At 41.0% G+C, this 13794-nt stretch overlaps 1 protein-coding gene across 1 annotated transcript in view; it reads left to right on the top strand.

The window, feature by feature from the left end:
• LOC126187556 (U2 small nuclear ribonucleoprotein auxiliary factor 35 kDa subunit-related protein 2) overlaps positions 1-12027 on the top strand; it is a 70079-nt gene extending 58052 nt beyond the window's left edge. Inside the window, exons 10-11 of the mRNA XM_049928710.1 lie at positions 1688-2002; positions 11857-12027. Of these exons, the coding sequence (XP_049784667.1) occupies positions 1688-1949 (262 nt within the window). The 3' untranslated portion in view covers positions 1950-2002; positions 11857-12027. The remainder of the gene's footprint in view (positions 1-1687; positions 2003-11856) is intronic.
• Positions 12028-13794: the final 1767 nt, after the last annotated feature.

The following is a 13794-nucleotide window of genomic DNA, read 5'->3' as shown; positions in this document are numbered from 1 at the left end:
TTGCCTTTGTACATCCGCCCCGACTGACATCTCTGCCCAAACTCTTTGCCTTTACAAATGTCTGCTTGTGTCTGTGTATATGAGGATGGATATGTGTGTGTGTGCGAGTGTATACCTGTCCTTTTTTCCCTCCTTTTTTCCCCCTAAGGTAAGTCTTTCCGCTCCCGGGATTGGAATGACTCCTTACCCTCTCCCTTAAAACCCAAATCCTTGTGTCTTTCCCTCTCCTTCCCTCTTTCCTGACGAGGCAACCATTGGTTGCGAAAGCTAGATTTTGTGTGTATGTTTGTGTTTGTCTGTGTGTCTATCGACCTGCCAGCGCTTTTGTTCGGTAAGTCTCATCATCTTTCTTTTTAAATATATATATATATATATATATATATATATATATATATATATATATATGGATTTTGTATCAGTTTTCAGGATCATCACCTTTACTTTGTGAATAAACCTTATGTAATAGAGGGGAAATCCTTTGCATTTCTGAACTTAGCATATCAGAAACATTAGAACCATCTAAAATGATTAAGGAAATAATTGCAAATTATAAATTTGTAGGCCTTTGTATTTATGAAAATACATTGTCAGTTTAGACAATAGAAACATCATTAAATTTTTAGTTAATCTGCTTACTTGAACTCTTTTTAGTGGTGGTGATTTCAAAATTTACAATGATTGCAACATATTCAAAATGTGTGCCAAAACGAATATTTGCTTTAGTAACTACCAAAAATCTCTTCTGTCAGACATCTGATACATTTGAAGAAATGAATTGGTTAAGATTGCTTTCATGCAATTTCTGTGGAGGAGTCTTAAGTTCTGAGACATTTTCATAATTAGATACATCTGAAATTACTGTAATATTAATTGTATTTGAGATCATTTGAGGTTGTCGGTGGTAACAACTGACATCTTCACATGCTGTACACTGTTAATTTTTACGAATATTTTGTGTAAATATTGACTTATACAAATGGTTCTTATTTTCTTAATTTTTGTGGTCCAGTTATCCCCAAAGTGGTAGTGAACCTATCATACTGAGTATCATTTTCCTGTATCTTGAATTTCTGTATATTTATTGCGGGATGTGGGACTTGGTTTCTGTACTGTCAACAAAGATCATTTAAATCTTATATTCACATTTATGTCATGCATCTGAGTCTGTGGAAATATACAGTGCATTTGCCAGAAACTGGAATGCCTACTTTTCTCTTTTACATGGTGGGCATGAAAATCAAGACCACCACCATCACGTGCCATGCTTTTTCACATGGTGGCCAGGAAAATACAGACACCATGGTCATGTGCTGTGCTAGACTGTTGCTCCCATTGCTGTCTTGCTTGCCTGTTCTGTACACAATTGGTTACAGCCACACCCCTACATTTACTATTCTTGGTCCATGTTGTGCAGACCAGCCAGTGTAATTGAACTTCTGACAGAACTGTCTCAGGCAGTCTGTGTGCACTGTAGGGCAAGGTTATTTCAGCTGTGACATTACTTAATATTAAAATGCCATTTAATCTGCCTTACCTGTTTAACATTGCTTACTTCGTGTATTATATGAGTGTTACCTATCTCAGCCCTCTAGTTACAGTTACAATGTACAGAATTCCTTAACATATTTGTGTATGAGTATGTACTGTATGAGTGAATCCCTAACATGTTTCATCTACTGTCTTGCAGAAACCGAGAAGAAAGGAATAACTGGCGTTGGTCTGAATCCCCAGAGCCCATTGACAGATCAGAAAAGAGAAATGCTACCAAAGAGAAACAAGATAAAGCATCATCGCACCATAATAGTAAAAAGAAGAGGAGCAAAGCATCTCATAGACACAGCAGCTCAGCCAGCAGCAGCAGCAGCAGAAATGATCACAGGAGCAGAGACCACAAACGAAAGAGACACAAACGTTCAAGATCTCTATCTAGATCACGATCGAGGTCATAATGTGAGAGATGTCTGACCTTGTGAATTTGCTCATGCTCTCATTCATATTAATGGTAAGGCAATTTGATATCCAGCTCCATATTTATTTTGATTGAAACATGTAGTTAATTTATCAGATTGTTTATCAGTAACCCTAATATCACTGTTGAACTAGGACAGCTGTATTAACATGAGTTGTAATATTATCATGATACCAACAAGTAGAAAATGTAGGAACAGTTCTGTTGATAAGACTAGGATCTATTCTTTCCAACATCTTCATACAACTTCTTTTGTACTTGATCACTAAAAAGTGTCTAAGAGCAGCAAGGTTTTATTTACTACTCCTAAAATGAATATTTGTTTCTGAAGACTGTTATTAAAGTTAGAACACATTGTCAGTTTGGAAAAGGGTAGGGGGAGGGACTGGTCTGGCTTTGCCAGGTGAACTACTCAACGATTTTCTGAAATGCTGAAGTGAAACATTTTATGACTTGTCTGATCTGACTTCTCCTGAATATGAATCTTCAGTTTTGTTCTATCATTCTCTGCCTCATTTCTTTTATAATTAGTATTTAACTGTAGGAAAATAAAGGAAAGTCTTGATAAATTGAGTGGGTCTTCTGTTATTGCCAAACTTTATGAGCATCAGCAGTCAGTGAAAGAATTATCATTGTGGACTTTAGGTGTGGTTGAAAAATGTGTCCACCCATCACAGTCCAGATCTTATTTCTTTGAAATAAACTTTAATTTTATATCACTTCGTTATAGCCATCAGTTGTTGTTGTTGTTGTTGTTGTTGTTATGGTCTTTAGTCCAGAGGCTGGTTTGATGCAGCTCTCCTTGCTACTCTATCCTGTGCAAGCTTCTTCATCTCCCAGTACCTACTGCAACCTACATCCTTCTGAATCTGCTTAGTGTATTCATCTCTTGGTCTCCCTCTACAATTTTTACCCTCTATGCTGCCCTCCAATACTAAATTGGTGATCTCTTCATGCCTCAGAACATGTCCTACCTACCGATCCCGTCTTCTAGTTAAGTTATGCTACAAATTTCTTGTCTCCCCAATTTTATTCAATACTTTCTCATTAGTTATGTGATCTACCCATCTAATCTTCAGCATTCTTCTGTAGCACCACATTTCGAAAGCTTCTATTCTCTTCTTGTCCAAACTATTTATCGTCCATGTTTCACTCCCATACAAGGATACACTCCATACAAATACTTTCAGAAATGATTTCCTGACGCTTAAATCTATGCTCGATGTTAACAAATTTCTCTTCTTCAGAAACACTTTCCTTGCCATTGCCAGTCTACATTTTATATCTTCTCTACTTTGACCATTGTTAGTTATTTTGCTGCCTAAATAGCAAAACTCATCTACTATGATAAGTGTCTCATTTCCTAATCTAATTCCCTCAGCACCATCCGAGTTAACTCGACTACATTCCATTATCCTCATTTTGCATTTGTTGATGTTCATCTTACACTCCTGGAAATTGAAATAAGAACACCGTGAATTCATTGTCCCAGGAAGGGGAAACTTTATTGACAGATTCCTGGGGTCAGATACATCACATGATCACACTGACAGAACCACAGGCACATAGACACAGGCAACAGAGCATGCACAATGTCGGCACTAGTACAGTGTATATCCACCTTTCGCAGCAATGCAGGCTGCTATTCTCCCATGGAGACGATCGTAGAGGTGCTGGATGTAGTCCTGTGGAACGGCTTGCCGTGCCATTTCCACCTGGCGCCTCAGTTGGACCAGCGTTCGTGCTGGACGTGCAGACCGCGTGAGACGACACTTCATCCAGTCCCAAACATGCTCAATGGGGGACAGATCCGGAGATCTTGCTGGCCAGGGTAGTTGACTTACACCTTCTAGAGCACGTTGGGTGGCACGGGATACATGTGGACGTGCATTGTCCTGTTGGAACAGCAAGTTCCCTTGCCGGTCTAGGATGGTAGAACGATGGGTTCGATGACGGTTTGGATGTACCGTGCACTATTCAGTGTCCCCTCGACGATCACCAGTGGTGTACGGCCAGTGTAGGATATCGCTCCCCACACCATGATGCCAGGTGTTGGCCCTGTGTGCCTCGGTCGTATGCAGTCCTGATTGTGGCGCTCACCTGCACGGCGCCAAACACGCATACGACCATCATTGGCACCAAGGCAGAAGCGACTCTCATCGCTGAAGACGACACGTCTCCATTCGTCCCTCCATTCACGCCTGTCGCGACACCACTGGAGGCGGCCTGCACGATGTTGGGGCGTGAGCGGAAGACGGCCTAACAGTGTGCGGGACCGTAGCCCAGCTTCATGGAGACGGTTGCGAATGGTCCTCGCTGATACCCCAGGAGCAACAGTGTCCCTAATTTGCTGGGAAGTGGCGGTGCGGTCCCCTACGGCACTGCGTAGGATCCTACGGTCTTGGCGTGCATCCGTGCGTCGCTGCGGTCCGGTCCCAGGTCGACGGGCACGTGCACCTTCCGCCGACCACTGGCGACAACATCGATGTACTGTGGAGACCTCACGCCCCACGTGTTGAGCAATTCGGCGGTACGTCCACCCGGCCTCCCGCATGCCCACTATACGCCCTCTCTCAAAGTCCGTCAACTGCACATACGGTTCACGTCCACGCTGTCGCGGCATGCTACCAGTGTTAAAGACTGCGGTGGAGCTCCGTATGCCACGGCAAACTGGCTGACACTGACGGCGGCGGTGCACAAATGCTGCGCAGCTAGCGCCATTCGACGGCCAACACCGCGGTTCCTGGTGTGTCCGCTGTGCCGTGCGTGTGATCATTGCTTGTACAGCCCTCTCGCAGTGTCCGGAGCAAGTATGGTGGGTCTGACACGCCGGTGTCAATGTGTTCTTTTTTCCATTTCCAGGAGTGTATATCCTTCTTTCAAGACACTGTATATTTCATTCAACTGCTCTTCCAGGTCCTTTGCTGTGTCTGACAGATTTACAATGTCATCGGTGAACCTCAAAGTTTTTATTTCTTCTCTATGGATTTTAATACCTACTCGGAACTTTTCTTTTTTTTTTCCTTTATTGGTTGCTCAATATACATGTTGAATAACATCGGTGATAGGCTATACCCCTGTCTCACTCCCTTCCCAACCACTGCTTCCCTTTCATGCCCCTCGACTCTTATAACTGCCATCTGCTTTCTGTACAAATTGTAAATAGCCTTTCGCTCCCTGTATTTTACCCCTGCCACCTTCAGAATTTGAAAGAGAGTATTCCAATAAACATTGTCATAAGCTTTCTCTGTTGTTGTTTGTTGTTGTGGTCTTCAGTCCTCAGACTGGTTTGATGCAGCTCTCCATACTACTCTATCCTGTGCAAGCTTCTTCATCTCCCAGTACCTACTGCATCCTACATCCTTCTGAATCTGCTTAGTGTATTCATCTCTTGGTCTCCCCCTACGATTTTTACCCTCCACGCTACCCTCCAATACTAAATTGGTGATCCCTTGATGCCTCAGAACATGTCCTACCAACCGATCTCTTCTTCTGGTCAAGTTGTGCCACAAACTTCTCTTCTCCCCAATCCTATTCAATACTTCCTCATTAGTTACGTGATCTACCCATCTAATCTTAAGCATTCTTCTGTAGCACCACATTTCGAAAGCTTCTATTCTCTTCTTGTCCAAACTATTTATCGTCCATGTTTCGCTTCCATACATGGCTACACTCCATACAAATACTTTCAGAAATGACTTCCTGACACTCAAATCTATACTCGATGTTAACAAATTTCTCTTCTTCAGAAATGCTTTCCTTGCCATTGCCAGTCTACATTTTATATCCTCTCTACTTCAACCATCATCAGTTATTTTGCTCCCCAAATAGCAAAACTCCTTTACTACTTTAAGTGTCTCATTTCCTAATCTAATACCCTCAACATCACCCGACTTAATTCGACTACATTCCATTATCCTCGTTTTGCTTTTGTTGATGTTCATCTTATGTCCTCCTTTCAAGACACTGTCCATTCCGTTCAACTGCTCTTCCAAGTCCTTTGCTGTCTCTGACAGAGTTACAATGTCATCGGCGAACCTCAAAGATTTTATTTCTTCTCCATGGATTTTAATACCTACTCCGAAATTTTCTTTTTTTTCCTTTACTGCTTGCTCAATATACAGATTGAATAACATCGGGGAGAGGCTACAACCCTGTCTTACTCCCTTCCCAACCACTGCTTCCCTTTCATGTCCCTCGACTCTTATAACTGCCATCTGGTTTCTGTACAAATTGTAAATAACCTTTCGCTCCCTGTATTTTACCCCTGCCACCTTTAGAATTTGAAAGAGAGTATTCCAGTCAACATTGTCAAAAGCTTTCTCTAAGTCTACAAATGCTAGAAACGTAGGTTTGCCTTTCCTTAATCTTTCTTCTAAGATAAGTCGTAAGGTCAGTATTGCCTCACGTGTTCCAGTATTTCTACGGAATCCAAACTGATCTTCCCCGAGGTCGGCTTCTACTAGTTTTTCCATTCGTCTGTAAAGAATTCGTGTTAGTATTTTGCAGCTGTGGCTTCTTAAACTGATTGTTCGGTAATTTTCACATCTGTCAACACCTGCTTTCTTTGGGATTGGAATTATTATATTCTTCTTGAAGTCTGAGGGTATTTCGCCTGTTTCATACATCTTGCTCACCAGATGGTAGAGTTTTGTCAGGACTGGCTCTCCCAAGGCCGTCAGTAGTTCCAACGGAATGTTGTCTACTCCAGGGGCCTTGTTTCGACTCACGGCTTTCAGTGCTCTGTCAAACTCTTCACGCAGTATCGTATCTCCCATTTCATCTTCATCTACATCCTCTTCCATTTCCATAATATTGTCCTCAAGTACATCGCCCTTGTATAGACCCTCTATATACTCCTTCCACCTTTCTGCCTTCCCTTCTTTGCTTAGAACTGGGTTTCCATCTGAGCTCTTGATGTTCATACAAGTGGTTCTCCTATCTCCAAAGGTCTCTTTAATTTTCCTGTAGGCAGTATCTATCTTACCCCTATTGAGATAAGCCTCTACATCCTTGCATTTGTCCTCTAGCCATCCCTGCTTAGCCGTTTTGCACTTCCTGTCGATCTCATTTTTGAGACGTTTGTATTCCTTTTTACCTGCTTCATTTACTGCATTTTTATATTTTCTCCTTTCATCAATTAAGTTCAATATTTCTTCTGTTACCCAAGGATTTCTACTAGCCCTCGTCTTTTTACCTACTTGATCCTCTGCTGCCTTCACTACTTCATCCCTCAAAGCTACCCATTCTTCTTCTACTGTATTTCTTTCCCCCATGCCTGTCAATTGTTCCCTTATGCTCTCCCTGAAACTCTGTACAACCTCTGGTTCTTTCAGTTTATCCAGATCCCATCTCCTTAAATTCCCACCTTTTTGCAGTTTCTTCAGTTTTAATCTACAGGTCATAACCAATAGATTGTGGTCAGAGTCCACATCTGCCCCTGGAAATGTCTTACAATTTAAAACCTGGTTCCTAAATCTCTGTCTTACCATTATATAATCTATCTGATACCTTTTAGTATCTCCAGGGTTCTTCCATGTATACAACCTTCTATCGTGATTCTTAAACCAAGTGTTAGCTATGATTAAGTTGTGCTCTGTGCAAAATTCTACCAGGCGGCTGCCTCTTTCATTTCTTAGCCCCAATCCATATTCACCTACTACGTTTCCTTCTCTCCCTTTTCCTACACTCGAATTCCAGTCACCCATGACTATTAAATTTTCGTCTCCCTTCACTATCTGAATAATTCCTTTTATTTCATCATACATTTCTTCAATTTCTTCGTCATCTGCAGAGCTAGTTGACATATAAACTTGTACTGCTGTAGTAGGTGTGGGCTGCGTATCTATCTTGGCCACAATTATGCGTTCACTATGCTGTTTGTAGTAGCTTACCCGCATTCCTATTTTCCTATTCATTATTAAACCTACTCCTGCATTACCCCTATTTGACTTTGTGTTTATAAACCTGTAGTCACCTGACCAGAAGTCTTGTTCCTCCTGCCACCGAACTTCACTAATTCCCACTATATCTAACTTTAACCTATCCATTTCCCTTTTTAAATTTTCTAACCTGCCTGCCCGATTAAGTGATCTGACATTCCACGCTCCGATCCGTAGAATGCCAGTTTTCTTTCTCCTGATAACGACGTCCTCTTGAGTAGTCCCCGCCCGGAGGTCCGAATGGGGGACTATTTTACCTCCGGAATATTTTACCCAAGAGGACGCCATCATCATTTAATCATACAGTAAAGCTGCATGCCCTCGGGAAAAATTACGGCCGTAGTTTCCCCTTGCTTTCAGCCGTTTGCAGTACCAGCACAGCAAGGCCGTTTTGGTTATTGTTACAAGGCCAGATCAGTAATCATCCAGACTGTTGCCCTTGCAACTACTGAAAAGGCTGCTGCCCCTCTTCAGGAACCACACGTTTGTCTGGCCTCTCAACAGATACCCCTCCGTTGTGGTTGTACCTACGGTACGGCTATCTGTATCACTGAGGCACGCAAGCCTCCCCACCAACGGCAAGGTCCATGGTTCATGGGGGGGAAGCTTTCTCTAAGTCTACAAATGCTAGAAATGTAGGTTTGCCTTTCCTTAATCTTTCATCTAAGATAAGTCGTAAGGTCAGTATTGCCTCACGTGTTCCAACATTTCTACGGAATCCAAACTGATCTTCCCCGAGGTCGGCTTCTACCAGTTTTTCCATCCGTCTGTAAAGAATTCTCGTTAGTATTTTGCAGCTGTGACTTATTAAACTGATAGTTCAGTAATTTTCACATCTGTCAACACCTGCTTTCTTTGGGATTGGAATTATTATATTCTTCTTGAAGTCTGAGGGTATTTCCCCTGTCTCATACATCTTGCTCACCAGATGGTAGAGTTTAGTCAGGACTGGCTCTCCCAAGGCTGTCAGTAGTTCTAATGGAATGGTTGTCTACTCCCGGGGCCTTGTTTCGACTCAGGTCTTTCAGTGCTCTGTCAGACTCTTCACGCAGTATCATATGTCCCATTTCATCTTCATCTACATCCTCTTCCATTTCCATAATATTGTCCTCAAGTACATCGCCCTTGTATAGACCCACTATATACTCCTTCCACCTTTCTGCTTTTCGTTCTTTGCTTAGAACTGGGTTTCCATCAAAGCTCTTAATATTCATACAAGTGGTTCTCTTTTCTCCAAAGGTCTGTTTAATTTTCCTGTAGGCAATATCTATCTTACCCCTAGTGATATATGCCTCTACATCCTTTCATTTGTCCTCTAGCCATCCCTGCTTAGCCATTTTGCACTTCCTGTTGATCTGATTTTTCAGATGTTTCTATACCTTTTTGTCTGCTCCATTTGCTGCGTTTTTATATTTTCTCCTTTCATCAATTAAATTCAATATATCTTCTGTTACCCAAGGATTTCTACTAGCCCTCGACTTTTTGCCTACTTGATCCTCTGCTGCCTTCACTATTTTGTCTCTCAAAGCTACCCATTCTTCTTCTACTGTATTTCTTGCCGCCATTCTTGTCAATCGTTCCCTAATGCTCTCTCTGAAACTCTCTACAACCTCTTGTTCTGTCAGTTTATTCAGGCCCCATCTCCTTAAATTCCCACCTTTTTGTAGTTTTAATCTGCAGTTCATGACCAATAGATTGTGGTCAGAGTCCACATCTGCACCTGGAGTCCACATCTCCAGGCCTCTTCCATGTATGCAACCTTCTTTCATGATTCCTGAACCAGGTGTTAGCTGTGATTAAGTTATGCTCTTTGCAAAAATTCTATCAAGCCACTTCCTCTTTCATTCCTTACCCCCATTCCATATTCACCTACTATGTTTCCTTCTCTCCCTTTCGTACAACCGAATTCCAGTCACCCATGACTATTAAATTTTCGTCTCCCTTCACTATCTGAATAACTTCTTTTATCTCATCATACATTTCATCAATCTCTTTGTCATCTGCTGAGCTAGTTGGCATATATACTTGTACTACTGTAGTAGGCGTGGGCTTCGTGTCTATCTTGGCCACAATAATGTGTTCACTATGCTGTTTGTGGTAGCTTATCTGCATTCCTATTTTTTTATTCAGTATTAAGCCTACTCCCTATTACCCCTATTTGATTTTGTATTTATAACCCTGTATTCACCCGACCAGATGTCTTGTTCCTCATGCCACCAAACTTCACTAATTCCCACTATATCTATCTTTAACCTATCCATTTCCCTTTTTAAATTTTCTAACCTGCCTGCCCGATTAAGGGATCTGACATTCCACGCTCCGACTCGTAGAACGCCCGTTTTGTTTCTCCTGATAACGCCATCCTCTTGAGTAATCTCCACCCGGAATCTGAATGGGGGACTATTTTACCCAAGAGGACGCCATCATCATTTAACCATACAGTAATGCTGCATGCCCTCGGGAAAAATTAAGGCTGTAGTTTCCCCTTGCTTTCAGCCGTTCGCAGTACCAGCACAGCAAGGCCATTTTGGTTAGTGTTACAAGGCCAGATCAGTCAATCATCCAGACTGTTGCCCCTGCAACTACTGAAAAGGCTGCTGCCCTTCTTCAGGAACCACACGTTTGTCTGGCCTCTCAACAGATACCCCTCCATTGTGGTTGCATCTACGGTACAGCTATCTGTATCGCTGAGGCACCCAAGCCTCCCTACCAATGGCAAGGTCCACAGTTCATTGGAGCCATTGGTATATTTTATGAAAAGATAGCGTAAAATTAATTCACTGAATTGTGAACTTCTCCGTAAAACTGTGTGTTTCCTCTTCTTGTTTTACAACAGCAAGTGACTTTCAGCATTGTACTTGGGTGTTGGTAAATCCTCACTGTGAGACATTAATAAGTAAAATAAAGTTGTATACCATTGTTGAATAGAAGTTGCTGCATAATTGCAAACATGATTGTAGTTTATGCTTGTTCTGTAATCGTTTTACTTGAGTTACATATGTCATCCTATTGATCTACAATACATCTGACTTTTTTTTTTGTCATAACGGAAAATACAGCATTTAATGTAACAGTTTATGAAAAGGATAGTTGCTACTCAACCATATAGCAGAGATGCTGAGTTGCAGATAGGCACAATTGAAAGACTGTTGCAAAGTGAGCTTTCGGCCAACAATATCTTTGTTGAAAAGCGTGTGCGCACACACACACACACACACACACACACACACACACACACACACACAGTCTCTGGCTCCAGCTGCCAGAGAATGTGGGTGCCTATCTGCGACTTAATATCTCCGCTGTATGGTGAGTAGCAACTAATCCTTTTCATAATATTGTTTTTTTTTCTATCTTTACCTTTATTGGGCTGAACAAATCTTGTTCAATTTTGTGCTGTTTATTGGTGTCTACATTTGTTTAATATAAATATGTGCAGTATATTAGAGCATACTCTCTGTTTTCTCTCTGTCACAATTTTGTTCATTTTCATTAAAGATTATACTGAAGTCCATTCTTAGACATCTTGTGAATTACCTCAATTTTTTGACTTTCCAAAATTTTTTAATCATTTTGGTTGCTAACATATATATTCACATCTGTTATCTCCAAACCCCTGGCTGTTACATTATTGAAGATACATGTTGTCAATATTTCTAACTTTGATTTCTTTCCCAGTCCCAAGTGCAAAAAGTAAACAATACACATATAAGGTTATAATTTCTCTTTATCTTATTGTTATACATTTATAACTTTAGGCACATCTGTTCATAACACTGATAAAGTGAATGTCTATGTTGTCAGTATAAATACCTTTTCCATTTGCTAAGAGACATCTGTCAGTTTAATTTAGTATGTGATATCATTCCACAATAATTTAGATTTTCTTCTGTTTATGTAACCTGGAAGGAGCTTTTGAACTATTTGCACCTATTTCTTTTACAGCTAACAAACTGTATTTTCTAGTCCACCGCAGCCATGAAGTCATTTGTGGATGTCTCCTTTGCCTACTAAGATACAACTTTCTGGAAACTGTATTGAGTGTAATACTAGTTATAAAGAACAAGGTTCTGTCTTTTTCTTACTGTGATAAAATGTTCCTGTTGTGTAATAAAATTATTTCTACTGAACATTGAGTCCAGTTATTTTTCTCATTGTGTGTTCAAATAACAATAATTACTATGTGAGATCTCATAACTAAATTGAAGAAAAAATCAAAATTCCAGCAGTTACTGGAAGTAAGTGATGTTGGTAAAGGAGTTGCTGTAATGAACACCTGAGGATACCCCAATATTCTAAAACATGTTGGAGCCTTATAAGCTCTGGTTATCTGATACATGCCATCTGCTTACAAGTAAAATGTTGTGTGCATCAAGAGCTCTGATCCCCAAGCTGCTCCTTTCCAAATAAAACTCTTCTCTTCAAAGTGCTTACCAGTACATTGGCCATACACTCAGTAGAGACTGACAAATAAATTCAGACAAGACAACACTCTTTGAGGATATTAGAAACTACCACCTTTTAGTTTCTGGATCTTCCTGATGAAAACTTCAACTTTTGAGACAAGTAAAAGATTCTCATGAGGGTCACTATATGAGTAGGAAAATATAGTGTTTTCCAGTTACATAATATTCTGAGTCCCTTCTGCTTGCAGGGAAAATAAGGCAGTGGTCGTCTGATAATATGTTAGCTTGACTAATCTGGGGAACACAGTTTAAAACCCTGCATTGTTTTACATAATGCTGTAAAAAAACTTTTGTACAAACTTTGTTTTTCTTGTGTGCTGTATATTGGGTGAAACAACAAGGCAACTGTAAGTCCATTTGACTTGCGTAGGTCAACAACATATCCACATGGTTAATTCAGGTATGTAAAACAGACCTAATGCATGAATGCTCTCTCCCAGGGGACTCACATGAGGCACACAGCCTTTGCATTACTATTTTGCTTTCTGTGCTGCAAAGCTAACTTCTGACTGTACTTAAGGTGTGAGCCAGTAGTGGCTTAGTACAGACATAACAAATTTGGGGTCTGTAAACTGGTGGCCAACCAGCACCAGCAGTCCTCAATTCTCATAACATTTGGCATGTCTCAACAGCCATCATGAGGTGTGACAAGGGAACATTGTGTGTCACAGAGAATTGGATTCTTACAAGGAGAGGAGTAAAAAAAATAAGGCAAGCAGTGGGATTCAAAACAACACATGCAGAAGTTGACTGGTATCTCAAAGCTGGCCTCAAACCACTTGGCAGCTGCTTCAGATAGCATGGGGTTTTTCTTCCTCAAGTATGTCTACAAGGTATCAAAATCACTATATCTTTCGTTTATGTGGAACTATTAGTGTGTGAGCCTGGTGTTTAGAAATAACTTTTGTTTTTTAATATTATAAAATCCCACCTCTTACTAAACTGATTCTGTGCTAAGACCTTTTACATCCTTATTTTTGAAACGAAGTATAGTCACCTAAACCTTTCACAGGAGTGAGCTACTTTTCAAGTAGTCTGAAAGCTCATCGTAATCGGTGGGTTGCGGGGCTCCAAACATGCCCCCCCCCCCCCTCATCCGGAGCCAGTTAATTTAATTGCTGTTTTACAAAGATATGACAAACCTCTATAAGAAACCTCAGCCTAAAGGTGCACTGTGTCGTTAATGAATAATGTTGGGGCACTTGTTACACCCCAGCTTATCCACACATGCAAGCTGTATCTGGATTAACTGCTAATTTTGAAGCTGCTCAGAGGCTGTCTTTGGAACTCATCAACATAACTAAAACAGTGCCACATGGGTAGGATTAACTGCCAGGCTGCAACAGCACACCACTCAGGGAATTTGAGGAGACAGACCTTCCTCGGTTGTAATAGTAGTAGACCAAACATAGTGTTA

The sequence above is a fragment of the Schistocerca cancellata genome, chromosome 5, assembly GCF_023864275.1.
Source record: "Schistocerca cancellata isolate TAMUIC-IGC-003103 chromosome 5, iqSchCanc2.1, whole genome shotgun sequence".
In the NCBI taxonomy this organism is placed as follows: domain Eukaryota; kingdom Metazoa; phylum Arthropoda; class Insecta; order Orthoptera; family Acrididae; genus Schistocerca; species Schistocerca cancellata.
The sequence above is the reverse complement of the archived record's forward strand: the minus strand, read 5'-3'. Positions and strand labels throughout refer to the sequence as shown.